General features: G+C 62.2%; 1 protein-coding gene across 5 annotated transcripts in view; it reads right to left on the bottom strand.

Moving 5' to 3' along the window:
* Window positions 1-894: 894 nt before the first annotated feature.
* The window catches only part of Agrn (agrin), a 30,978-nt gene continuing 6,844 nt past the window's right edge, over window positions 895-25,028 (bottom strand). The window contains exons 1-38 of one of the 5 annotated variants that reach the window (XM_077791070.1): window positions 19,967-20,272; window positions 19,432-19,479; window positions 14,672-14,887; window positions 14,361-14,585; window positions 14,060-14,284; window positions 13,741-13,947; window positions 12,558-12,776; window positions 12,292-12,486; window positions 12,004-12,204; window positions 11,775-11,923; window positions 11,591-11,696; window positions 10,674-10,790; window positions 10,427-10,591; window positions 10,128-10,271; window positions 9,921-10,045; window positions 9,738-9,843; window positions 9,325-9,654; window positions 8,904-9,041; window positions 8,409-8,536; window positions 8,171-8,285; window positions 7,964-8,083; window positions 7,518-7,871; window positions 7,178-7,376; window positions 6,824-7,039; window positions 6,210-6,439; window positions 5,989-6,123; window positions 5,714-5,813; window positions 5,468-5,632; window positions 5,200-5,311; window positions 4,977-4,988; window positions 4,639-4,755; window positions 4,316-4,508; window positions 4,157-4,244; window positions 3,963-3,986; window positions 3,205-3,237; window positions 2,741-2,965; window positions 2,359-2,462; window positions 895-2,121 (exon numbers count right to left, since the gene is read on the bottom strand). In XM_077791070.1, coding sequence (XP_077647196.1) covers window positions 1,964-2,121; window positions 2,359-2,462; window positions 2,741-2,965; window positions 3,205-3,237; window positions 3,963-3,986; window positions 4,157-4,244; window positions 4,316-4,508; window positions 4,639-4,755; window positions 4,977-4,988; window positions 5,200-5,311; window positions 5,468-5,632; window positions 5,714-5,813; window positions 5,989-6,123; window positions 6,210-6,439; window positions 6,824-7,039; window positions 7,178-7,376; window positions 7,518-7,871; window positions 7,964-8,083; window positions 8,171-8,285; window positions 8,409-8,536; window positions 8,904-9,041; window positions 9,325-9,654; window positions 9,738-9,843; window positions 9,921-10,045; window positions 10,128-10,271; window positions 10,427-10,591; window positions 10,674-10,790; window positions 11,591-11,696; window positions 11,775-11,923; window positions 12,004-12,204; window positions 12,292-12,486; window positions 12,558-12,776; window positions 13,741-13,947; window positions 14,060-14,284; window positions 14,361-14,585; window positions 14,672-14,887; window positions 19,432-19,479; window positions 19,967-20,114 — 5,892 coding nt within the window. In that variant the 5' untranslated portion in view covers window positions 20,115-20,272 and the 3' untranslated portion in view covers window positions 895-1,963. Of the gene's footprint in view, window positions 2,122-2,358; window positions 2,463-2,740; window positions 2,966-3,204; window positions 3,238-3,962; window positions 3,987-4,156; window positions 4,245-4,315; window positions 4,509-4,638; window positions 4,756-4,976; window positions 4,989-5,199; window positions 5,312-5,467; window positions 5,633-5,713; window positions 5,814-5,988; window positions 6,124-6,209; window positions 6,440-6,823; window positions 7,040-7,177; window positions 7,377-7,517; window positions 7,872-7,963; window positions 8,084-8,170; window positions 8,286-8,408; window positions 8,537-8,903; window positions 9,042-9,324; window positions 9,655-9,737; window positions 9,844-9,920; window positions 10,046-10,127; window positions 10,272-10,426; window positions 10,592-10,673; window positions 10,791-11,590; window positions 11,924-12,003; window positions 12,205-12,291; window positions 12,487-12,557; window positions 12,777-13,740; window positions 13,948-14,059; window positions 14,285-14,360; window positions 14,586-14,671; window positions 14,888-19,431; window positions 19,480-19,966; window positions 20,273-25,028 lie in introns of those variants that run through there. The other 4 variants (XM_026414873.2, XM_026414874.2, XM_026414872.2 and 1 more) reach the window with 4 other exon arrangements.

Below are 25,028 nucleotides of genomic sequence, written 5' to 3'. Positions count from 1 at the left end.
AGCCCCCACCAGCACCACTGCCTCTTGCAACCCCCAGCACCTGCCTCCCCCAACCCAGCATCTGACTTGCCTGGTGTGCAGCAGCCAACACTCCTGAAGGAACAAGTTAGTGAGGGGGTAGGAGGTGAAGGCCCGAGGACTCCCTGGGTCTGAGGTTGAGGGTCTTTTTGTTGGGAGGGGGTGCTCATTAATACAAAATCAAACAGGGGCACTTATTATCTTCAATTAAAGTCATGAGTTTGAGGGAGGGGTCACCTATGTGACCACACAGCCCCCCTTGTCTCCCTTTCCTTTCTAAGCTCAGACTTCTGCCAGGGATGGGCTGCGTCTGCAGAAGCTCCTACATATACAGCACCCTGTATACCACCCTCCAGAAACCCCTCGTCTGGGCCACCTGTCAGTGTCTCCCAGAAGTGCTCATGGGTGGCCCTGCACACTGGAGCCAGTTCAGCAACTGCCTGCCACCCAGCTCACCACACAAGACCCTCCTACACCCACCGGCCCTGGTGACTGCCCCAGTGCCCATCCTGGAGGGATGGAGGGGGGCTGGTGTGTGAGTGCAGATGGGCAGCCCTCCCAGAACTCCACCTCACACCCCCAGGCCACCTGGACTAGTCTCTGTGACCCCACCCAGCCCACACCTGGGGGGCCACCTGGATACTGTCCGTGGCCCCACCTTGTCCCCACACGGCACAGCACTGTGCTCATCCACACACTGGGCTCCTCACCAAAAAGAGCCTGGAGCCCCAGCTCTCAGTGCAAGGCCACCTAAGGGACCTGGAAGCCTGTGTCCCCACCATGAAGCCAAGCAGGGCGCCGCCAGGCTGTAGGGCTGGCAGTTGGGGAGGACAGACGTGGCCCTTCTTTTAAAGTTTCCAAACTTTATTTCACGGTGCTTGACAAGACACATACTGGAGTTAGTAAGGATACATCAGGGCAGTTTCCTGCAGCCCCCCACCCCCAGCAGAGGATGGCCAGGCTGCCAACTCCACCCCCGTTGTCTGGTCTTACTCCCAAGAGGACTGGGAAGGGCATCCAGGCAGGGAGTGGGGGGTAGACGTGGCAGTTTAAGGCATTTCTGACTCTGTGGCCACCTCTGCCACCCCTGCACTACACTTTGGTCTTGTTCAGACACTGGCTAGACCCCAGTCACTTTCAGATAAAGATAATCACTTCTCATACTGGCCCTGATGAGGATGCTTAAATGCTCTGGAGTCAGGACAGGAAAGATAACAGCTCTTCTGCTTTGGGCACCAAATAAAACCCATGGTCCAAGAACATGTTGGGTGGCCAGGCCTGGACATCCATCACTCTAGAGGAGGACACAGGCAACAGAGGTCAACCACATCATGCACAGTGGCCCATTCCCTCTCAGGGGCTGCTCACAGGGCCTGGAGTGTGTGTGTGGGGACCAGGTCCATGGCAGAATATGACATCAGTGGTCACGTCATTTCTAAGTCACAGTATTGGCACAGGAGTCCTGGGGTCCAGGCTAGCCTGGGGCAAGGCTACCCACAGCACAAAGGAAGAAACAGCAGCTTAAGTCAGGACCAAGAAAGGTCCCATGGGGTGTCAGTGGAACGGCCCCCTCAAGCCTTGGCAACCCCCTCCTGCTCTGGGACCATAGGCTTCGCCAAACGCAGCAAGGGTGAGGTCGGGAGCAGGGTCTGCCAGTACCAGGTACAGGAGGGAGGTGTGGGGGCCGACACAAGGGGACACACAGTGCAAAGGGCTGGTGTGTGCCCTGAGGCAAAGGGGCACGTCCTGAAGCTGCCACACCACCCCTGGGAGCCTCTTGATACCAGTCTGTCTCTGCAGCACAGCTGCCTGGACGGAAGGGAGGACAGGCCAGCAGTCCCTCTGGCCAACACACAGGCAAGAAAATCATATCAAAAAGCAACAGTTTACAAAAATAGAAAATAATTACAGTAGGGTGGGCAGATGGAGGTGCTCCGGCGTCAGTTTAGGAGGCTGGGCAGGGCCGCAGCTCTGGCTTGGTGAGGGCATCTTCCAGCAGGTGCAGTGGACGCTGGCCTACCACCACATCCCGGAGGCAGCCCACAAAACCTGTTCCATAGGCCTTTGGCAGGGCCTGGCCCACAGGCAGCTTCTGCAGGCCCCCTACAGGACAGACAGCAGGAGATCACACAGCTGTGGCTAGGTGATGCTGATGGGCAGAGGGCCACCACTGCCCAGGGAACAGGTGGGTAGTAGGCAGGCCCACCCAGAGGACCCTGTCCTCTGGCCTTGTGCCTGGGGCCAAGATGGGAGAGGACGCAGATGGACAGATGGAGTCTGTCCCTTAGATAAACCGAGGCCCTTGGATGACCCCTGGCCTGACCTCTCTGGAGCACTCACCGAGCCAAAGAGTTCCATCTGTGTCCAGCTGTGTGGCACCCAGTGGGGAGGAACCAGTCACAGGGGCCTCATTGCCCACCTGAAGGGAACCTTCTCTCTGCTCCCTGAGGGTGCAGGTGGGGCAAGATTATCAGGGGTCCCTCCCCACCTCCTCCAGATCAGAGCCCCCCCCCCCAAGCCTTACAGCTGCCACAGGCTGGGCCCACACCAGGGTCACCCTGGAGCCCAGGATGGTGGCAGTAATAAGCCTCCTGCCACAACTGCTGCTCCTGCATCTTCTGGTCCTTCCTTCCTCTCCTCCCCACGACAGTGACCCTGGGTCAGGCAGTTGGTGACCAGGAGTGGCTGGCACTGCCTGCTGTTCTTAGGGGGCCCCACTCACCTGTGAGCCCTGACTCGCAACCAGCGGTTGGTGTTGACCCTCACGGTGGAGCGCAGCACCACGGGCTGAGAGCCCAGGTCATAGGCCAGCTGAAGGTGTCCATCCACAATGGCTAGCGCCATGTAGTCCGCACGCTCGGTGGCCTTGCCACTCCACAGCACCAGCCCCTGCGTAGCTTCAGTGCGCAAGCTGAGCTCAAAGTGGTTGGTCTGCAGGGCTTTCTCGCTGGAGGGTGAAGGGGTGGGTCAGGCCTCCAGGAAGGCGGCAGGGTGGATGGGGAGGGCAGGAGGGCAGAGCCTAGACTTCACAGGCCATGGGGGCTGGTGGCTAGGTGAGGGAAACACCAACGGTGGGCGGAGGAGAGACAGACAGATGGAGGGACTGGCAGAGGTGATCGAGGATGACAGGCAGGCACACCGTGGGGTGACAGCCACTCTGCCCCTCAGGCACTGCCACATGCTCACCTGTTTAGGGCCCCAGAATCCGGAGTTTCGGGGCTTAGAAACAGGAAGAGAGGGAAGCAGTGAGCCAGGGACAGACAGGCCAAGCACAGGCCCAAGTCCCATTTCCAGCACTGGGAAAAGCCAGCAGACACCTGGACACGCGTGGCCCTGGGCCCCACCGATGACCCACCAGAGAGCCATAGAAGTGACGTGTGTGCAACACGCGTGTGCAGACACAGCTGGTGGCATGGCCCAAGCTAGTGCAGAGTTCAGGGAATGAGACGTGAGTGGCAAATGGAAGCAGAGGGCTCATCTGCCTGGGGGTGGCCCTGATGCCCCAGCACACATGCATGTGCACAGAACATGGACACACAAGCAAAGACACGCTCCTACACGCGTGAACTCACACACGATCCACACAAACACGCCTTACATCTCTGCACACAGACACAGGCACACACAGGAACACCTTTACTCACACATACAGACATGTCCAAGTGTGTGCACGCACACACAGGCACAGGCACAAGCACACACTCACACCGGCCTGGGGTAGGGTGGTGGCTGCGGGTGGATGAGGCACGTGTCCGGGGAGGGGGTACCGTTTCCCAGGGAAGAAGCTGAGCCTCACACAGCACTAAAGGCCCTAACCCCCGCCTCCATCCAGGAGGGACATTCTGCCCTTGGAGGGGCTCAGGACTGTGCTGTGGCAGGGTCAGGGAAGCACAGATGGGCATGGATGAGTGGAAGGTGCAGGTGGGGGCCGAGGGGCTACTTACACTGGGATCTCATTGGTCAGTTCGCTTGGAAACAAAGAGACAGAGAGGTGAGAAGGAAGGAGGGGGACGGGGGGTGGACACTGGGGCTTCCCGCCTGGCCAGAGCATGGTGTCCTGCCTTGTGGGGTGCGTACAGACAGGACCAGACAGACAGCGGAGGGTGCACGATGTGCCGGCTCCTGGGCCATGCATTACCTCTCGATCACAGCGTTGAGGTACTCGATGTAGGTCCTCCCATCGAAGGCCAGTGCCTCGAGGTCCCCTGCTGACTTCTCAACCAGCCCTGGGAGACAGGCAGCGTGAGGTGGGCCGCAGGTGCAGGCCTGCAGCCCTGGCCCAGCCCCAGGTGCTCACCCTTCTCGCAGTGCAGCCCCGAGAAGCCCATGGGGCACAGGCATGTGTAGGTGGCTTCCTTTGGGAGACACCAGGCGCCATGGAGGCAGGGGTGGCCGGAGGCCTGGGTACAAGGGTGGTCTGCAAAGGATGAGACGTCCACCGCCTGCACCACGTGCTCCTGGGCCAACAGCTGGCGGCCTCCCAAGGAGACCTGCAGGGCACAGGGTGAGAGCCTGTGTCTCAGCAGCTGCGCCCTCCCTGCCCTGCAGTCAGCCCGGGGCCGCCCCTCCTCCCCTGCTGTGGAGAGCCCTGGCCGGAGGCCCCCACCCCAGGCCTCGCACCAGCTGAATGGCACCGTCGAAGCCAGAGGATGCTGCAGCTGCCCGGGCCAGCTTGCTGAAGTCGGGGGCACCGCCGATGTAGAGCGGCTCCTTCAAATTGAGCATGGTGTGCGGCACCTGCAGAAGGCGCTGGATGAGGGTGTGCAGGGCCTACCCACTAGGCAGGGGCAGGTCTGAGTCCCAGACCAGGGTGCCCAACTGCCTGACACCCACACCCCAGCCCCTAGCTAACTAGCAGGCAGCATTAACCACACAGAAATGGTGGACAGGGGCCTGAATGGGGAGGAGCTACTCTAGGGTGGTGTCAGACAATGAGCAGTATGAGCAGCAGACAATACCTTGCGGGATTTCTGACATCCGGAGAGCATGGGGGTGCAGAGTAAGAGCCAGAGAGCAGGGCAGAGAGGAGACAGACCAGGCACAGGACAGACGAGAGAAAAGAGTTTTGTAAGAACTGGCAGGGGGGCTGCCAAGCCCCCAGGAGGAGGAGGAGGAGGAGGAGGCGTAGGAGCAGGGCGGGGTGGGGGACACTGGGGCCCTCCTCACACCTCAGACACTCACCGGGGACTCTCCCAGCACGCGGGGCCCATCACCCACACGCAGGGCACCCTTACGGCCGTTTCTCTCCACCGAGACCCTAATCCAAGAGCCCAGGGCTATGGGTTCCTTGCTCCTGTGAGGAAGAGGCTGAGTGAGCAGGCTGTGGGCTCTGCCTACCCGCTGAGTGACCATGTCAGGAGCCCCAGCCTTACCCCGGTCCAGTCCCAGGCCTCCCGGCCCTCCCTGTGGGCAGCCCAGGACAGAGCCCACAGCCCTCATGCTTGCCCACCTGATGACTGCTGCCCCTTTGCCCAGGTCATAGCGGAATTCCAGGTGCTGGTCCTGCAGGGCCAGTGACACGAAGTCCCCTTTGCCGTCTGTCTTTTGCCCATTGTACAGGAGCAAACCACTGGGTCCGCGGGCCAAGAACACCACCTCGAGGGCCATCTTCTCCCTGGGTCACGTGGGTCAGGGTGTCTCACTGCCCCTTCCCTACAGGCTTCCTCCCCTCCCCTGCCTCCCCTACCCTACTGACCCCAGGTCTCTCTCAAAGGTGTGCAAGCCTCTCAGCTCCAGGTAGGAAAAGCCATGGAAGTCCGCCAGGAAGGGCTGGGCACTACCATCCATCTCAGACACTGCAGAGGGAGGACAGGGCTCACTCAGGCTGCGTACCCCACTGTCCTGCCCAACTCGGCTCAAACCCACAGGACCCAAATCCCAGCTCTTCCTGGACCTGAAGATCGGGCCACAATTCAAACTGAACATTTGACCCTGACTTCTTGTCCCCTCCCGACAGCCTGGCGCCCCTACCTGTCTGGCAGAGAGTGCCTCTACGTCCCGCGGGGCACTCGCACCTGGCCCCGCCCTGGGGTAGCACGCGGCAGGGGGCTGCACCGTGGCAGGGGTTCGGCTGGCAGGGGCTCTTCTCTTCCGCACAGGTTGGGCCTGGAGGGAGATGGAGGTGAATTCCAAGAAGGCAGGCCCCCGACACCTGGTTCCCAGCCCTCACCCGGATCCCAGCCTGCCCTCACCAAAGCGTCCAGGTGGACACTGGCAGTGAAACATGTCGTCTCCCAGGGCCTGGCATGGTGCCCCACCATGGCAGGGGCTGGGCACGCAGGGGTGCGCTCCACACTCTCCCACCCCGGAGCTGCGGGACACCACGCCCTGCCAGGGGCCCAGCTCCAGGCGCTGATTGTTGACATCCAGCAGGCGGATGCAGCCCTTCAGGCCCACGCCCACGGAGGTCCGCTCACGGGCCCTGCCACCAGGAAGGGGTCAGAGTAAGCTCAAGCAGAGGCCTCCTTCTCGCGGCCAGAGTCACTGGGGTCCAGTTAGGGTCAGAAGTCAGAGCTGCTCCATCCCATCACCCTTTAGACAAAGCCCCACAGAGAGGACCCACCAGAGGGTGGGGCCAAGGTTAAGGGTCAGCCCAGGCCCTCCTCACTCTGGCACCAAAGGTCAGCCACCCAGATGGGACAGGGAAGGGCCAGGAGCCCCCGCTGAGCTCAGGGTCCTAGCCACACCCACACCATTCTTCTGATCCCATTTGCTATCCCATGGAGGCTGCTCTGGTGGAATGGAATCCCAGGTCACGATCAAGGTCAGGGACCCAGTTTGATGCCCGCTCCACCCTCTTGCTCACACGTCAGCCTGGTCCTCTGGGACTCCGCCCACAAAGAGGTCGGTATCTAGGTTGAGGCCATCTGTGCCACTGGGGCTCTCGCCCAGAACTGGGGTCTCGCCATCCACTGACAGTGTGCCTTGGCGCCAATGCCGTGAGAGTTCCAGGCGATGCCACCGGCCTGGTTCCACAGGCACTGAGCTGGTCAGTATTGCTGGTCCAGAACCTGTGTCAAACCTGGGGACCCCAGCAGGTGCTTAGAGCCCTGGCCTGGCTCCATCCACAGTCTGGAAAGGAACCACCCACCAATTCCTCCCTGGAAGGCCCCGGCCCCGCCCACTGAGCATCAGCCCTGCCCACCCGCCCTCTCTGCACCTGAGCTGCACGCGCCCACCGAGCAGCGCCAGTGCCAGGAAGTCCTTGCCACGGGCGTTGCCGTTGTACAGCAGCAGTCCCTGAGGCTCCAGGGATCGGAATTCCAGCGCCAGGCGCAGCGTGTGATATGCACGGAGGGTGGGGAAGGCCAGAAAGGAGGCACCCCCAAAGGCAGGAACAGAGACAGAGGGGCGCAGCACTGCAGGGGAGAGGGAGGGTGAGCTGGAAGAGGACCCAGGACCCTGCCCCTACCACCTCCTGCCGGTGGCGTATCTCTGCCCTCCCTCCTGGCCCCCATCAGCCTTCCTGTCCTGCCAGAGAGGTGGACAAAAGCGCCTACCGTCCTCACAGAAGGTGCCTCCCCGGCCTGCCGGGCAGCTGCAGGTGAAGCCCCTGCCAGAGTCCTGGTCCTGGCAGGTCCCCCCATGCAGGCAGGGCTGAGAATCACAGGACCTTGGGTGCTGCTTGGGACTGGGGAGCAAAGGCCAGTGTCCAGCCACATGGCCGGGAGCTGTGGTGGGGGGCCGGCGTGTGTGTGGGGGGGCCGTGGTCCTTCCAATGGGCCTGCTGGTGTGACTGGGGGGGACCCGAGGGGTCACGGAGGAAGGTGGTGGGCCCACAGTGGTAGCTCTGGCCGTGGCCACTGCAGCGGTGGCTCCTGTGGTGGCTCCCATGAAGAACGCAGGAAACCAGTCTGTGGGGCAGGGAGTGGTCAGGGTCTGCAGGGAGCAGGGGGCGGGGCGGTGGAGGACGGGAACAGACGGGGAGGCCTGGCCTGGCGCTCACCGAAGTCCACGAACCGCACGTGCTCCTGCAGAGGCCTCCGCACCGCCAGGGCCCGGCGCCTGGAGGCCTGGATCTGCCGCAGCAGGGCCCGGCCCACGTCAGGTGCTCTGAAGGCTGTGGCTGGGGAAGAGTGGGCACTGAGCCTGGCCTGGCCCTGTGCAGCCCAGACCCGCCACCTCCGGGGAGAGACTCGGGGCGGGGTCTCACTGGGGTCAAAGTGCACATCCACAGTGGCACGGACTGATCGGCCAGGCCCCAGGTCCCGCAGGTGGACACTCCGGAAGTCCTTTTTGACGTCTGAGTTCCGGAAAAGGTCGTCCAGCTGTGGGCAGGGAGTGAGTGAGGACACTGGGCACCGCCCAAGCCACTGAAGTCGGTCCCCTGGCACTGTGGGGTTCCTGCCTGGCCCCCTCTGGGTCTGGCCTGGGAGGACGCCCCCGCTTACAGCGCTCTCGATGCTCCGGGCCGTCTCCCCAAACAGCTCCGACTTGGGGTCGGCCATCTCGGGTGTGTAGAACAGCTCTTGCCCCTCGACCCCCTCCAGCTCCAGCACGCCCTGGTACGCCTTGGTGGCTGTGGGAGAAGGGGCGGTGAGGCCCTGCCTGGCACCCGCCTGGAGCGAGCCACGTGGGGTACAGGGGCAGGTGGACGTTAGTCAGATGGTCATGAGGTTAGTGGGGACCCCGGGGCAGGGCTGGCGTCAGTTACCAGGCAGACTCCTCAGAGCAGTTGCCCCAGGCTGGCTTGCAAGGAGAGAGACGGGTTAGGTACACGGTCCTGGGCACGCCCATGTGTGAGGGCTGAGACCACACGTGTGCACCTGGGTGCCGGATCCCCAAGATCTCCTAAAACCTGGACCCACCTGCTGCCAGCGGGTAGGAGCAGCACCATGGCTGCCCAGGCTGCTCCTCAAGCTCCACCTGCCCAGCCGCCCACTCACCAGGACAGTTGGAGCCCTCTGCGTCCCGTGAAGGTGTCTGGCCATCCGAACAGCAGCCCAAAGGTGAGTTGTAGCAGGAGGCTCTCTCCATGGGTAGTCCCTGTGTCACCATGCTGCTGTCCATGGAGAGTTCCAGTCCTAGGGATGCGCGGTCTGAGTCCAGCCACAGGTGGGAACTGCCCTGGGGCCTGCCCCAACAAGCCCCTGCTCACTCCCCAGGCCTGTCCCATGTCCCGAGCCCCTGCTCACCCCAGGCCCACCCACATCCCAGAGCCCCTGCTCACCCCAGGCCCACCCACATCCCGAGCCCCTGCTCACCCCAGGCCCACCCACATCCCGAGCCCCTGCTCACCCCAGGCCCACCCATGTCCCGAGCCCCTGCTCACCCCAGGCCCACCCACGTCCCCGAGCCCCTGCTCACCCCCGGAACCCCCCCCACTGGCCTCCTGGTCCCCACTTAGTTCCTCATCGCCACTCCCATCAGTGCTGCCAGACTCTCCAAAGGCAGAGGCGGACAGACTGGTTGCAGTGGAGGTCTCTATGGGGGGCATGGTCAGCACGGGCCGAGCTGTGGTCCTGGGGGTGCTGGCTGTGGTCCGAGGTCGTGAGGTGGGTGGAGGGGCGGGCCGGCTCTGGGGGGTACTGCTGGGAGCCAGGGGGAGGGCACTGGGTGGAGGCAGCAGAGGCTCGCTCGGCAAGCGCCCCGGGGTCGTGGCCCTGGAGGTCGGGTGGGCGCCAGGAACGACAGCCACTGGAAGGAGAGGGAAGCTGGGGCTGGAGTCGGGGCAGGGCCAGGCCCTCCCGTCAGCGCTGGGTGGTGGCTCCAGACCCTACCCTGGCACGGGCCGAGGCTCTGGGTGAAGATGTCCAAGCCCTGGCGGCAGGCGATGGTCTTCAGCTGGCACTCGCTGCCGTAGGTGATGCCATCTGATCCACAGACCTGAGGCGCCAGGCAGGGGCACTCAGGCGGTTCCCCCACCCGCTGCCCTTCACACTCTCCACCCTCACCTTGCTCACCTTGGTGGCACTGGCCTCTGGGCAGGTGAGGGCTGGGCAGACGCAGTGGGCAGAACCTGCCTCTTCCACGCAGGAAGCGCCAAACTCACAGCGCATCTCCGCGCAGGTCACCAGTGCTGAAGGGTCTGGGGTGGACACAGAGACCCCACCAGCTCAGGCTGTCCCTCTGTACAGCAAACCCCAGGCCGGCCCAGATCTTGTCCTCACCTGCCTCACAGCCGGTGGGGCCCAGGGTGTGGCCCTCAGGACACTGCCCACACTTGGGACCAGCGACGCCTGGCTTACAGGAGCACAGCCCCGTCATCTGCTCACAGTCATCCCGCACAGCACCCCGGGGGTCACAGCTGCAGGCTGCGGGGAGGGGAGCCCGAGTCTGTACCTAGACAGTCTTCTCTACCTGCTGCAGGGCCTACCAGGTGCAGCTCAGGCCAGGGCCTGAGCACAGTGATGGGGGGGACAAGCAGGAGGACTTGACTGGCAGCCAGCCCTGGGGCCCTGTCACTCACGAGTACAGCCGCTCCGGCCGTCAGTGACGATGCCACGGAAATTCCAGAAACCAGGTTCACATCGGTCGCACTTGAGGCCGCCCACACCTGGCCGGCAAGAGCACTGGCCTGTGGCTGGGTCACAGGTGCCTCCGTAGGAGCCATGAGGGTTGCACTGGCAAGTGCCTGCAAGGGAAGGGGGGAGGGACAGGGTCAGCACAGTGACACAGCTGTGCCAGGCTGGGGGTGAGGGTACTCAGGTACTCACTGGGGCAACCGGCCAGGCCCACACCCCGGGCAGCAGTGACATTATCCTGGCAGCATCCGTAGGGGGTCTGGGCACAGTGAGCGGGGGCTGCAGGCAGCAGCGGGGCCAAGGTGAGGCCTGCAGAGAGGAGTGTGGGGTCAGACTGCAGGCCGTGCGGTGTGCCCACCCTCTGCCTCACCCTCCTCCACACCACCACTCAGCCTGACACCAGGCCCCTCGGGTCTGGAATCTGAGGCTGAGGCCCTGGGGGAGGCCACCATCATCATACAAGGACATGCAAGTGCCAGATGTAGGACCCAGCACACAGGAAACACAGGGCCACATACACACAGAATACCCAAAGTCACGGACACGGCCCTGTGTGTACACAGAGCTCTGGACCTACAGTTAAGTGTAAAGGCAGCACACACACATGAAGACGGACACACACACATTCCTCCAAACCATGCACATTTATATACAACTGTACAGACACATCTGTGAACATGCGTGAGCATACCGTGAGCACTCGTGTGTGACATGTGACATTTACAGACCACTGTCAGTTCCTGCCCAGAAGGTGCCCCGTGGTTTCCTGCTGCCTCCTGCATAGAAGCCTGGCCTGACCTGCAGTAGGTACTTGGCAGACACTTGCTTTTATGAGGCAGGATCTCACGGCACGGCTCAGGCTGAGCTCAAACTCACAATCCTCCTGCCCACCCTCCCGAGTGTGGTGCCTGCTTTGACAGATGGGCTTGTGTCCACAGTGCACGTATCAGTGCTTTATACTCAGAAGAGCACACAAGGCCACAAGCATCCCTCAGCACACACGGATGCCCACATGCCCACACCAGGGCAGACATACACCTTTGAATATGCACACACAGAAGCGCAGAGGCTGCTGCACCGGCCCACAGAACGTGCCCTGGCCCACTCACCACGGCAGGGTCCCTGAGCTGCGACGTACAACTCTCCTTGAGACTCGCACCTGGCCCTCTTCAGGTCACACTCACTGCCATAGGTGACCCCATCTGAGCCGCACACCTGGGGGGTGGGGTCAGCGTGGGCAGCCTGGGCCCCTTCCTCACTGCCCCCCTCTAGCTGGGGGAGGTGGGGGCTCACCGGGCTCCTGAGAACACCCTGGCAGCTGAAATCGCAGACGCAGGGTCCATCCTCCGAGTCCTCATCCCACACCCCGCCTCGCTGCCGGCAGAGTTCCTGCTCACACTCGCTGTCCTCCCCAGAGCCGGAGCCTCCTGAGCCACACTCAGCTGTGGGGAAGGAGGGCAGTTCACCCACAGGTTCTCCCCGGGGGCTGGCGCCCACAGCTCAGGCAGCTGCCGCAGCCTACCCTGCTCACAGGGCCCTGCCCGGGCTTCCTCAAGCTGTTTCTGCTGCCGGCAGGCAGCCTCCCGTAGCTCACACGCACTGCGGTAGGTGACCCCGTCGCTGCCACACACGGGGCCAGGCGGGGGGCGCTCACAACGAGGACACACACACTGCCCGGCTGAGCACACAGCCCCAAAGGCACACACCGTGTCTCCACAGGTCTCTGAAACATATGGAGCCGGCAGGGCTCAGCAGGCCCAGCTGGAGAGTGGTGGGACCCTAGCCCCCTGGCCCCCATGGCCCCACTCACGACAGTGTCCAGCTGATGCCACATGCAGGCTTATCTGGTGTGTGCAGGCGTGGACATGCAGCTCACACTCGCTGGCATACGTGTGCCCATCAGAACCGCACACGGGTTGGGCTGAGGCCACGCACTCAGAGGGGCACACACAGCGCCCGGTCTCGGCCTCGCACAGGGCTCCAAAACGGCACTGCCCGCATCGGTCTGGGGAGGGGGCTTCGTCACCACTGTGTCAGGAAGGCCATCCCTCCCAGACCTGCTTGTCCACTACTGACCACAGGGTCCTCTGCGGGCCACCCGGATATCCCGCCCAAGGGCACAGGCCATGGCCTCCAGCTCGCAGGTGCTGCCATAGGTGACGCCGTCACTGCCGCACACGGGGTCGTAGGCGCCTGCACACACTTGCTGGCACTCGCACGCAGCCTCCCCGTTCTTCACGGCGCAGGTCGCCCCGAATGCGCACTGCACCCCCCGGCACGGGGACGGAGCCTGGTCTGGGAAGGATAGGGCACTCAGCCCACCTGCCACCCCCCATACTGGGCCAAGCCCCCAGCCCCACGCAGCAGGCCCTCTCCCAGGGTGGGGTGGTCCAGGAAGAGCTTGATGTGCAGGACATAGCAAAGAAAGGGACAGACACACGACAGAGGCAGATGGGGACACAGGAGCCTCCTGACTGCCCACAGCAGGCCACTGACCCCGACCACCAGCAGCCCTGGGACACCCATGCATGTGGGGGCTCTCTCCAGGCTAAGAGGAGTCTGCACCCCAGAGTCACACCCAGGGCTGCACGGGGAGGAGGTGTCTGTCCACTTGCTCTGAGAACCACAAGGCCAGGCAGTAGCGAGCCACCCCCCCCAGCCGCACCAGGGGCAGACCTCGGGCTGTGGGCTCCTGGTGGGCAGGCGCGGCACCTCATCCTGCCAGCAGGTCAGGCTGGAAGACACAAGAGGAGGAGCCGAGAGGGAAGGACCGAGGAGAAGACAGACGCAGAAAGACAGACCAGAAAGATGGACAGAGGACTGACCCAGATGGACACAGGGTCACCGCAGCCCTGGTCCCCATGGGACATGCTGGCCATTTCCCAGCTGCCTCCTCCCTCCAGTGGCCCCTTAAAATCAACTGAGATCCTGCCTCTGAAGGGGCTGGTGACAGTTATGTCCCAAGAGTGAGGGACCCCACCGTGGTATCCACTTCCTGCCCACCCAAGCAATCTCTACCCTCAGGCAGGACAGAGACGGATGGGCAGACAGACTAGAGGACCTACAGCCTGGACTTGCATGGCCAAGTGCAGGCCCATCTCTGACCGCCTCCCTGTGTATCCAAGCACCCTACCCTCCACACCCTGCACCCTCCCAGGGGACCCACCCTGGCCCAAGACCCTGGGAGGTGGGTGCCAAGGAATGAAGATGGCATGTGATGGTGGGCAAGGACTGATGGCGGGGACCACAGGGTGCTCACCACACGGGCCCTGGTGCCTGGGAGGGATGGCTCGCTGCTGCCGGCACTCAGCCTGCTGGCGCCAACAGTCGTTGTCATACGTGTGCCCATCCTGGGCACACACCGGTCTGTAGGCCCCATCACAGGTGACACGGTCGCAGGAGCAGCGGGGTCGGCCACGGCGGGACAGGCAAACGGCACTGAACTGGCAGGTCCCGGAGCACTGGTCTGGGGGTGGGCAAGGAGATCAGAGAGGCCAGAACCCCACCAGCACCTCCACAGCAGGGGCCCGACGGACACGGAGGCAGGGGACACTCTGTGTGCAGGGGAAGCAGCCCACCTCGAGGCTGGCACTGGCCAGAGCGCACTTTCTGGAGGAGCAGACCGCGGACAGCCCCTGAGCGGCCCATGACGCAGTCGTTTGCATAGGTGACCCCATCATCCCCACACACAGGCATTTGCCGGGGAGGGCAGCTCTCTGGGCGCAGGAGCATCTCTGGACGGCGAGTGCGCGGGTTCACACGGCAGACGCGGCTCGGGTCAGCCTGGGCTCCCTGGCAGGGGTCTGGGGGCGGACAGGCAGGAGTCAGGGTGATTGCCTGCACGCCAAGGAGAGGAGCCCCACATGGGCCAACACTCACCACAGGGGCCGTCGAACTTCCTAAAGATGTTCTCCTGGCGTGCGCATGCCCGGCGCAGCAGCTGGCACTCACCGGGGTAGTCCATACCATCACTGCCACACACGGTGCCCTCCGGGGCCCCGCGGCAGGTCGTGGGACACAGGCAGGAGGCGGTCTGCCCATCGGCGGAGGGGGCACAGGTGCTGCCGAAGCTGCAGGTCACGTTGGAGCACGGGTCCCGGGAACCTGTGGATGGCAGGATGGGATCACCTTGGCTGTCTGTCCACCTCCAACACCTGGCCCACCCCCCCACGCTGGGCACACTCCCTTACCACAGGGTCCGCGGCGGAGCAGGCGGATTCGCCGCTGCAGGCGGCACTGTGCACGCTGCAGCTCGCACTCGTTGCTGTAGGTGGAGGCATCTGAGCCGCACACTGGCGCCACGACAGCAGGACAGGCGCTCTTCTTGCACACGCAGGAGGCCCGGCCTGGGTCCTCTGCACTGGGCTCACAGACCGCGCCAAAGCCACACAGCATTCCCCTGCAAACTGAGGTCGGGCACGGGAAGGGGTTGTTGAAGCCAGGTCCCAGGGCTGGGCACTGCTGCGGCCCTCACAGGCACATCCACACCCGGGTGTGTAAGCATGTTCAAGCCCACGCATGGCCACGAGTGTCATGGACACTCTATTGCGCATGTTCACAGCCCCCTGGATGGCTCCCCTGCCAACCTAGGGACCTTTCCTCATTGGAGAACACTCTCTCTACCCTCTACCAGGGGAGAGGGGCCTCCTGTCCCCATAACAGGACAAGCCACCCACTCCCATCCCACCTCAGCAGTTTCCCCAACACACAACAGGAGAGGACCCCAGGCCAGGTCCGAAGCAAGCAGTCGAGGCCCCACTCTGCCCAGAGCCCCCTCCCACAGCAGCCATCTTGTTACCCCCACGCAGGCCAGGCTCCTCCCAACTCAGGCCGTAAGTTTCTGGGGCCTCATCTGGGAGCTGCCTGGGTATTCCCCATGCCTGACCCCGGCCTCTCCCCAGCTCCTAGCCTTGCCCCACAGCCCCTCCCAGGGCAGCTGCTCTGCACAGCCTCGAGCAGCTGGTGGCACAGCTGGGCCTGTCATCTGAGTCTGCCATTTCAGCCCTTAGTTCTGCAGACAGCAGGGTGCAGCCCACGCCCCATCATCATTAGGCCTCCACTGCGTCCCACCGTGTGGGCACAGGGAAAGGCTGGCCCTCTGTCACAGTGTACAAATGGGGACATGGAAACCCAGGGTCGTTAGGGAGAGCCCCAAGGAGCCACCCTGAGCCCAGCACTGGGACTGGGGATAGGTGGGCTCCTGAGGTCAGTGTACCCATGGGGGAGGCGGGTCCATTAGGGGTTGCAGCTGCCTGGATCTAATAAATGTTTCATCTGGCTCAATTATCATTAATAAGTCATGGTGTCAGGGCTCCCATCAACCCCCCCCAGGTTGTGGAAATGAAGCAGAAGACCCCTCCCCATCTCCTAGGAGAGGTGCAGAGCCCAGGAGCTAGAGCCAGCCGTTGCCATTCCAACAGCCCACCCCAGGCTTCCACCTGCCTGACCCAACCCTGGCAAGCTGAAAAAACAGAGGCCGCAGCCTGCCTTCCCTGCCCCCACCCGTGTTCCCCTTCCCCCCACCTCTCCATGCCTCAGTGTCCCTTTCTGTGAACGGGACAATAGGACCTGCTTCCAAATGACTGCAAAGCTCAAGAGGCACTGGGCACAAGCACCAAGTGGAGGATGAGCTACACCTACAATAACGGACGGTCACCACCACTGGCCTCCCCTCTATCCTGGCTCGATCTGGCTCCATCTGTCTGCAGTGCCCCCTCTTCCTGCCAGGCTGTAAGCGCCCTCCACTTCCCCTCTCTCTCCCAGTGGCACATCCCTCTGAACGCAGCCCTTTCTGGCCCAGGCTCCTTGTGACTCCCAAGCCAAGTCCCACAGGCCCGTGCTGATGCCCAGTGGTGCTCTTGGGCTTCAGCTGGACCTGCTGATCCAGGCCTCCAGGGTTGAACCCCAGGGTCAAGGGCCCAGTCACCTCCCGGCCCCTGGGCTCCTTAGCTTCTGCTATCTGTGCCCTGGGCTTTCCCTCTCTCTGTCCCCGGATCCACCAGCTCTCTCCCAAGGTCCTGACCCCACAGCGGGGAAGAGCTGTTCTTGGGGAGCAGCACACTCCTCCCCACCACCACCTGGTTCTCACCCCACAGTCCACCCATGTTTCCACTATAAAGCCACAGTTCAGAGCACACCATGCTGGTCCCTACTTCTGTCCCCTTCCAGGACAAAGTAACTTCTCTTTTTCCTTGGTTTCAGGTACCGGGGATGGAACCCAGAGATACTCAGGCATTTTCACATTTCTTATTTTTGAGATAGTCTTGCTGAGCTGCCCAGGCTAGCCTTGAACTTGTGACCCTACCAAACTCCCCATAGCAGCTGGATCACATGTGTGACCACCAGCTGGTCAGAGCAAAGTAACTTCTCAAGTTAATTCAGGAACCCCACTTTCAGGATGGGCCCCACTTTGTCCCATGCTTAGGCTGGGAGAGGGGCTGCTCCCTGGTCCCCTGTTGGTACCTATAGCACGACTGCCCCTTTACGTGTCTCCCTGGCCCATGGGACCAGGAGATCGGGAGGGCTGAAGACAAGTTTCTTGATTGAACTTTCTTGAGTCATAAACACAGAGACGACCCCCCCCCCACAGGCCCACCAGCAAGCACACACACAGGCACACCTGCGCACAGGTGCAGGCAGGGTCTGCCACAGCAGCCAGGCCCTCCTAGACGACCCCCCCCCACAGGCCCACCAGCAAGCACACACACAGGCACACCTGCGCACAGGTGCAGGCAGGGTCTGCCACAGCAGCCAGGCCCTCCTAGGCATACTCCTTCACACACATAATGCCCCTCCTCAAGCCCACTCAGCAGAAGAGGAAACTGAGGGCAGAGGTCTCCTGAAAGTCACTACTAAGGAATGGAAGAGCTGGACTCGAGACACACCTGCTGCCCGTGACCCCTCATAAATTCAGGTGACATGGTTCCCTAGTGGGTCACCCTGCTCAGTCCCCAGTGGAAGCCTCTCCCTGGCCACTGAGCATCCCACCGGAGCAATCTCTCGCTGCAGTGCGGAGGTGGAAGGGCTTTTTATAGCCACAGATGCCGCTGATATATTTAAATCTCCTCCTGGTCTAGGGTGGGTTGGGGGATGGAACCAACGCCCAGAGCCCTGCTTGTGGCCACACGTGTGTCCTGATGGCTAGGGTGTGCACAGGGACTCAAGTGGGCAGCTGCGGGGAGGGTGGGTTAAATCGAGGGACTCAGGAGAGAGGCTGTAGACACTCAGTGCTCAGCCCCAGCCCAGTGCAGACTGGCTTCCTCCTTAGTCACCCACTGGAGGACATGGGCCCCTTCCTGGAAGATGTGGGACCTGTCTGGGTCACAGCCTCCTGCCCCAGGCCAGAAGGGGGACAGTGGTCTGAGATGTACCCACTGCCACTTACCCCATCAGCCACTGGTCCCCACAATACGTGCCAATACCAAGGGTCACATACCATGAAGGGGTGCTGCACTGCTCTGACCCCAAGGCTCCTGTGTCTCAGGAGAAGGATTGCAATCCCCCAGAAAGAGGTACCCCAGAGGCCACAGACTCCCCTCCCACAGCCCAGGTGGGGCTCGGACCTCCGAGGGGACTTCAGGTCTGGTGGGAGCAGCGTGAGGAGGGGCTTTGTTGTCAGAGACCCGGGTTGCACAGCAGAGCCCTGGGCCAGGATGTGTGTCCCCACAGCCACCATCACCCATTCCTACTGCCCCACCCTGAATGCTGCCCAGCCCAGGGACCCTGGTACATTTGAAAATATGCCTGTGATACCAGCTACTTGGGAGGCTGAGGCAGGAGGATTGCAGGTTCCAAGCCAGTCAGAAATTCAGTGAGACCCTGTCTCAAAATAAAAAGTAAAAAGAGGGTGGGCAAGGGCTGGGACTCGGTGGTAGGGCCTTGGGTTTGATCCCCAGCATCACAAGGGGAAAAAAAAAAAGAAAGCAGTCAATAACCCTGCAGCTTCCAGGAATAAGGAACAGTTGGTCACAGGTGACCCCTGCCCAGATGGCCACTGAAGGACAGCAGAGCCCCTTCATCCTGTACCCAGGAATCCAGCTCCTGCTTCTGGGTGCCCCATGATTCAGTAAGCAGCCCTGACTAATGCAACCCGGGGTGCATCCTGAGAAGAAGGCCCAGGGCCATGCCCCCACCCCAGCCACCCAGGGCTCTCTCAGGTGGTCCTCCCCACCCATGTCCTGCTTGTCAGACAGCTCTAGACATGCAGCTCTGTGACACTGGACAGACATCTGCCTGACAGAGAACCCAGTGACGGGGCAGGACGGAGAGCAGACCTGGGAGCTCCCACCGCCTGCTGAGGATGCAGGAAGGGTGAACAGACCATGGCAACCCCTTGGTCCCGGTCCTCTGCAGCACTAGAGCCTTCTCTTTCCCTCCGACATTAACCTAATTACAGAGGCCCATGCTCCAGCAGCCTTGTGGGAGGACGTCCCAACCCATCGGGATGTCCAGAAGGTCAGCCCACCCCTCCATCACTGGCACCCTCCCAGAGACAGAGGCCAGCCTTTCTGACTCCTCCTGCCATGCTGAGACACTCCCCACCCCCCAGCCCAGTTTCCCCTCTGCACTTCTGACTTTCTCAACCCCTGCCTGGCCCCAGCCCTTCCTGAAAAGGGAGAAGGGAGGACAAAGGAGAGGAATCCCCCCACAACCAGCCTACTCCACTGCCCACCCCCACCCTGCCCACACCACCTGCCAGCATCTCACTTCTTACGGTTCCTCCCAATCTTGAGGCCCAGGGAAACCAGAGCCTGCCCGAGCGCAGCCAGGAGCTGAGACCCCGGGCTTACACTCAGGGGATGCCCCAGGAGGAACCCGGGCTCCTGGCCCAGCCCTCCTCTCCAGACACCTGGCACCCCTGGTCTACACACCCTAGAATGAACCCACCCTAGGTGGGCCCTGCCCACCTGCTACCCGGAGCTGTGCCTTCCACCCAGGCTGCCCCACTCACCGTCAGGAGGCATGGGAGGTGCTGGTGTGAAGTGGGTCCCAGGTTTGTCTGGAATAAAACACATCTCCAAGTTAGGGCCCTCGCAGCAAGGCCTTCCAGAGACCACCACGCCCACTCTGCCCTTCCCCCACAGGCTGGCTCAGACTCTGGAGAAGAGGGCAGGGGCCCTTGCCTTCCTCTGCCCTTCTAGCTGCATGGTCAGGGCTTGACACCCATCACCTGCCAAGTGGGTCCCCAGTAAAGTCACCTGATTTACCAAATAAGTCCAACCCCCCATTCCTAGTGCAACTACCCCTTTCTTACTCCCACAGGAAGTTGTTTCTGCCCCATCAAGATGGGGGTCAGCTGGCCAGGAGCCCAAGGACAGGTCTCCAGAGCAATCCATTCCATCCCCAGAAGAATGTGTGGCCCATTCAAGCTAGTTGTGGCCCTTGGCCTGGCTGTGACCCTGCCTGCCCTGTACCCTTGCCAGCAGGGAAGCAGGACTTGGCCAGCAGAAGCTGGGCCACTTGGGCCCCGCCCAGCCGCCACGTACAGTTGTTGAGGAAGAGCAGCACCGCGAAGCCCAGCGTAGAGGTGGCCAGCAGGATCAGACAGACGTTGCAGGGGATCATGAAGTACCGCACCACCAGCGAGGCGCCAGGCTGCTGCCGGGGGGGCCGCTCCAGCGGCAACGGAGGCATGGCCTGGGGCTTGGCCTCTCTCTTGGGGAGTGGGGGTCCTCACGGAGCGCCCTTAGGCCTCTTCGGGGCGACTGCCCCCATTCTAGGTCCCCTGGGGCAGTGGACAGCTGCTGCGCTCTCAAAGTTCAGCCCCATTCACAGCCTGGGGCACGCCTGGCCCTCCCGGCTCATAACGGGATGTGCGCAGAATAATCCAGGAGCAGAAATCCCCAACGTGGGCTCAGAAGCCGGCGAAGGAGGATGCAAGAAGGCCGGGGCCACCCCTGCCGCCGCCACCCTTCCGCCCGCCAGCCGGCGCTGTCCGCCGAGCGGGGGCGGGAGCCGGAGCCGGAGCCGGAGAGACCGAGGCGGCGGGACCGCGGGCGCGGGGCCTGCTGCTCGCGCCTGGCAGAGGCGGGAGCGCGATGGCAGCAGCGGGAGGAGCGACAGCGTCGTCGGAAAGAATAAAGAGCCGGCCGCGGAGGCGCTCGCCCGCCTCCAGCAACAGCGGCTGCCCTCACCCTCGCGAGGCTGGGGCGGTGAGTGAGGGGCCAGGGGCGCCGCGGAGGGAGGGCGGGGAGCAGAGACAAAGGAAGATGCCTCGGGGGACCCCGGCGTCCGCGGGGAGTCGCAGCTCAGAGCTGAGGATGGGCGGATGAGGGCCGACGCGAGTCACAAAAGAGATGGAGGGGCGCGCTGATGTGGGGGTTAAGGCATCGACAGGGGCAGGATGGTGCTAAAAAGGGGACCGGGGCTTAGGGAGGGGTTGGCCAGGGGCAGGAGGTAGGGGCTGAGGCCAGGGGAGGGGCCAAAGGAGGAGCTGAAAAAGAACTGAGGCGGGCCAGGTGCTGGCGAGGTGGCTGGAGAGGAGGCTAGTGCTGGCCCGGGGATGGGGAGCGAGAAAGATAAGAACCAGAACCTCACTGGGGCAAGGGTGATAGGAGCTGGGGCTGAGTCGCAGGCAGAGGCTGGGCTGGTGCCCGGCGGGGCGGGGCAGTAAGGTTTAACATACCTATAGGGGGCTGGGCCCAGCACCTACGACCCGGTTCTAGGGTTCTGGGATTCGTCTGTGTGTGCCTGCAAATATGTCTGTTCTGATGTCTCCACCCAGTTGTGTGTGGGCAAGGGTCCCCAGGTAGGGTGCAAGGTGGAAGGAGGGTTGGTGTAAAGTGACGTGTCCAGAATTTGCTTTGCCCACTTCTCCCCTAGGAATTGGCAGCAAACACCTCAAATCATCAGTGCAACCTTAACTCCCTTCAGTGCAAAGAGAAAAAAATGCAAATGAACCCCAAGCAAATAAGCCGTTTGCAAAAAGCAGTTGTGGTCCCACGGGCCTAGAGCGCCCCCCAGCGGCCTCCCTTGGAACTCCGAGCCGGAGAGGAGGGCAGCCAGTCTGGAATCCCGAATCCATAGTAGGGCATCTACACACGGGCCCCGACTTCTGCTCCCTCCAAACTTGGGGGCACCATGGGTTGGAGAGGTCCCATAGCTTGGATCCCCACGCCATCCTGACTAGCCACATCTGTCCTCCTGAGGCCAAGGTGACCACCTCCATGGCTAACACCTTCACTCTCCTGGACAGATCTCTGAGCACCCATGCCCCCACCCTTCACTGGTCCTACTCACACCCCACCACACAAGCTTCCACGTGTGCCATGTCCTTTCAGCACTAGGGTTCTCCTCCTCTAGGCCAGGTTGTGCACCCTGCCAGAACCTGGTGCTCACTTCCCATAGCACCACCTAGGCATACCCACATGCTCTGCTGTCAGCTCTATATGCCCTCAGTAGGTCTCCCTTCCAGCCAAACTTCTGCTGCCACAGTTACCAGTGCCACCTCGTGGTCACTTGAGCTCATGTCAGTCCACCTTGGGAAAGAAGCACTGACCACACCCACCTCCCCCGTAGTCCCTGGTCTGTCTGTGGGGCTTTTTCTGCCCAGTCCTTGAATGAGTCCTTCCCAGGCCCAGAAATGGCCCCACCCCCACAGGGCCTCCATCCCACAGGTAGCCTGCTGGAGCTCCCAACCTACCGACTGCCTCCGGGCACTCACACTCCACCCTGTCCCTCTGCTCCTACTCCTTCCACTGCCACATCCCACTCGGGAGTCACCCCTGCCCATCACCTGTGTTAGGGACCTTCCCATCTCTTGTGGCCCTGAAACCCATTGTTCTAATGAAACTTTGCAAGAAGTCCCAGTCCCTGGCCACCTTCACTTCTCCTCTGGGGAGCTCCTGCCCCAAACACCTCTGGACCCCTGACACTGTCCATGACACACTAAAAAGTGTCCAGGCGGTGCTGGCAACTTCCTGCCCAGGGCAGGGTCTGACTCCTAGAGCCAGAAAGCCGATGGAAGACTTGGTGTGGGGCACCCAGAGTGGCTCATGCAGGCTTTCCCATTGGCCTCTCACTGCTGGTTGGCAGACAGCCTCCCAGAAAGTGCCGGAGGCCAAGCCTCAGGAAGCACTAAGAATGTTCTAGGTAGGCTCTGCAGGAAGAAGCTAGGAATAGGGTAGCGGGGCTGGGGGCAGGGGTGTCTGAGTGGTAGTGGGAGCCCCTGGCAAAGTCTGGCTCCCCCAGAGACCCTGGGATCTGATACTGAAGGAGTGCCAACAGGCTGGCCTGGATGCTCACATGGGAGCCCGAGATGGCCCCAGCCAACACTGGGAATGGGGCTTAGGGTCCTTCGGTATCAGCCAATAGGAAAGGGAACAAGGTTGGCAGCCCAGCCCCACTCAGCCCCAGTCAGTGTCTTCACCCCCAGCAGGGGCGGGATGTCTTGAGAGACAAAGAGCCATTGAGGCTCCAGGCCCGAGGGGGAGGGGAGCTCAGGCTACTAAAGCTATTTTGGGATCTTCAGACAAAATCATTCAGCCTGGAGCAGCCCACGCAGGCCCATGCCCTGGGAATGAACAGGATACTGAGCCAGGAAACAGCCCCCCGCAGCAACAGCAATCCCACACACTAGCATTCCTCTGGGGCGTGCAGGAACTCCCACCCTCCAAGTCTGCAGCATTGGGGTCACACGCCCCCACCTGCCTGCACACACTAACACCCGCCCCATACAGGCTGTGTACACACTGAAGATCTGGCTGGGAACTTCCAGGTACTGCTCTGGGCCTGGAAAGGGTAGAAAGTCCAGCCCAGAGGCCACCGGCTGGCCCATTCTCATGCAGATGATCCCCCCTCCGCTCTGGAGGGGGTGGGGCTCCCTTGGAAAGGATGGGATGGGGTGGGGTGGGATGGCCGGGAGCCCAAGGGACCTAACTGCGGGACTGTCAGACGGTAGCAGGCCACACAGAGGCACACACTATCTCCATTACAGGGGCCTCCCCCTTGCCATCTGCAGACGCACCTGCACCGTCTGACCTCAGACGGAGGGCGAGGCCTTCTGCTTCTTTGCCCAGAGGTGCCCTGCTCAGAGGGGAGCCTCTGTCTGTCGGCCTGGCTCCCCACCACACCACTTGCAGCCCCCTCATGCAGTTTCAAGCTGTGCCACATCTTCCTTGTCCCTCTCAGAAGACATGGGGAGCTTCACAGCAGGATGTCCCTGCTGGGCCTAGGCCAGCCACCAAGGGTTGGCCTTCTGTGGTTCCTCTTGCCAACTTCAGGTGAGGCCAGGAGGTGTCTGGGTCAAGCCTGTGCCCTTTACCTGCCCCCAAACAGGTACTCACCACCCTGAACAGCCTGCTATTCAGGGTGGTGAGTAAGTGAAAATTAAGGGACAGAGGCACAGAGGGCTAGCACACAGAATGGCGACACTCCAGGAGCCTGCAGTTCTTGACCCCACCCCTGACTTCTCAGCTGGCCCCACCCTATCACAAACGAGCCCTAACCAGCCAGTCAGCGTCCCTGACAGGGCTCAGTGTCCCAGGCACAGCCTCAGGGAGGCTATGTTGTAGCAGTTTCTAACAGCCTAGACAGTAGTGTGGCCTCTGGGGTGACATCTGCACACAGCCCAGGGACAGAAAGAGGGCTTTTCCACAGATTCAGAGGAAGAGCCCCAGACAGGGGCAACTGCCAAGGCCCAGGATGGGAACTAGCTCAAGAAGCTGCAGGAGAGCAGGAGGCCAGTGTGGTGAAGCCTGGGGAACAGGGACAGTGGGAGGGGCAACAGGCACTGGGCCACAGCTTCTCAGGGCAGATCTGGGAGGGAGTCCGACCCTGGGCCTCTGCCACAACCACCAGGGGGTGCCAGGTGAGCAAGTACCATGAAATATGCCCTTCCACTCCCAGGCAGCTCCAAACCCAACTCAGCCAGGCCCTGTCCGTCTTCAGGAGGAAGGAGGCTGTGTGGAGACAGGTGGAACCCAGATGTGGGTCAATGCCTCTGAGAGTCCAGCTGTCCTGAGCTGGGCCAGAGGCACCAGACACAGGGGAGGTGGGCATAACGGGGCTGGTACCACTCCATGGCCCAGGGCTGAGTTTTAGGGAGCTTCCTGGAGGTGCTGGCCAGCTGGGCACTGGGATGTAGAGGGAGGGGAGAGGTACAAAGGACCAAAGGTGCAGGAAGGAGAGGGCAGAGGCAGACCCTAGAGGGAGGAGCTTCCTCACGAAGGAGTGCAGGATCAGCAGAGGTCAGTCAGGTGACAAGGAGGAGGGTCAGCTTGTTCTCCCAGCCAGGGGCTCCTGGAAGCATGGCTGGCTTTCTGTCCTCCCCATGCTATGGCACCTTTCTCCCACCCTCATCCAAGGCACAGGGTACAGTTGCTGTTCGCCGCTTTCCCTGAGTACCAGTGCTCCCTCGCCCCGGAATGCACTGGGACCTCACATCTGTGAGCATGACGCCCCACAGGCCAGGCTGCTCCTCCAAGGGCCAGCGTGTGTGGCCCAGGGAAGGGCAGGGAGGGTTCAGGCCAACCTCAGGCCTAACTGCCCTGCACCCCGTCTGGCTGTGTGGGGAGGGGAAGAGTCTGCATCACTGCAGCCCCACCAAGC

Source organism: Urocitellus parryii, chromosome 11, assembly GCF_045843805.1.
Source record: "Urocitellus parryii isolate mUroPar1 chromosome 11, mUroPar1.hap1, whole genome shotgun sequence".
NCBI classification, from domain to species: domain Eukaryota; kingdom Metazoa; phylum Chordata; class Mammalia; order Rodentia; family Sciuridae; genus Urocitellus; species Urocitellus parryii.
Note: the sequence above shows the minus strand (reverse complement) of the source record. Positions and strands in the feature narration are given on the sequence as shown.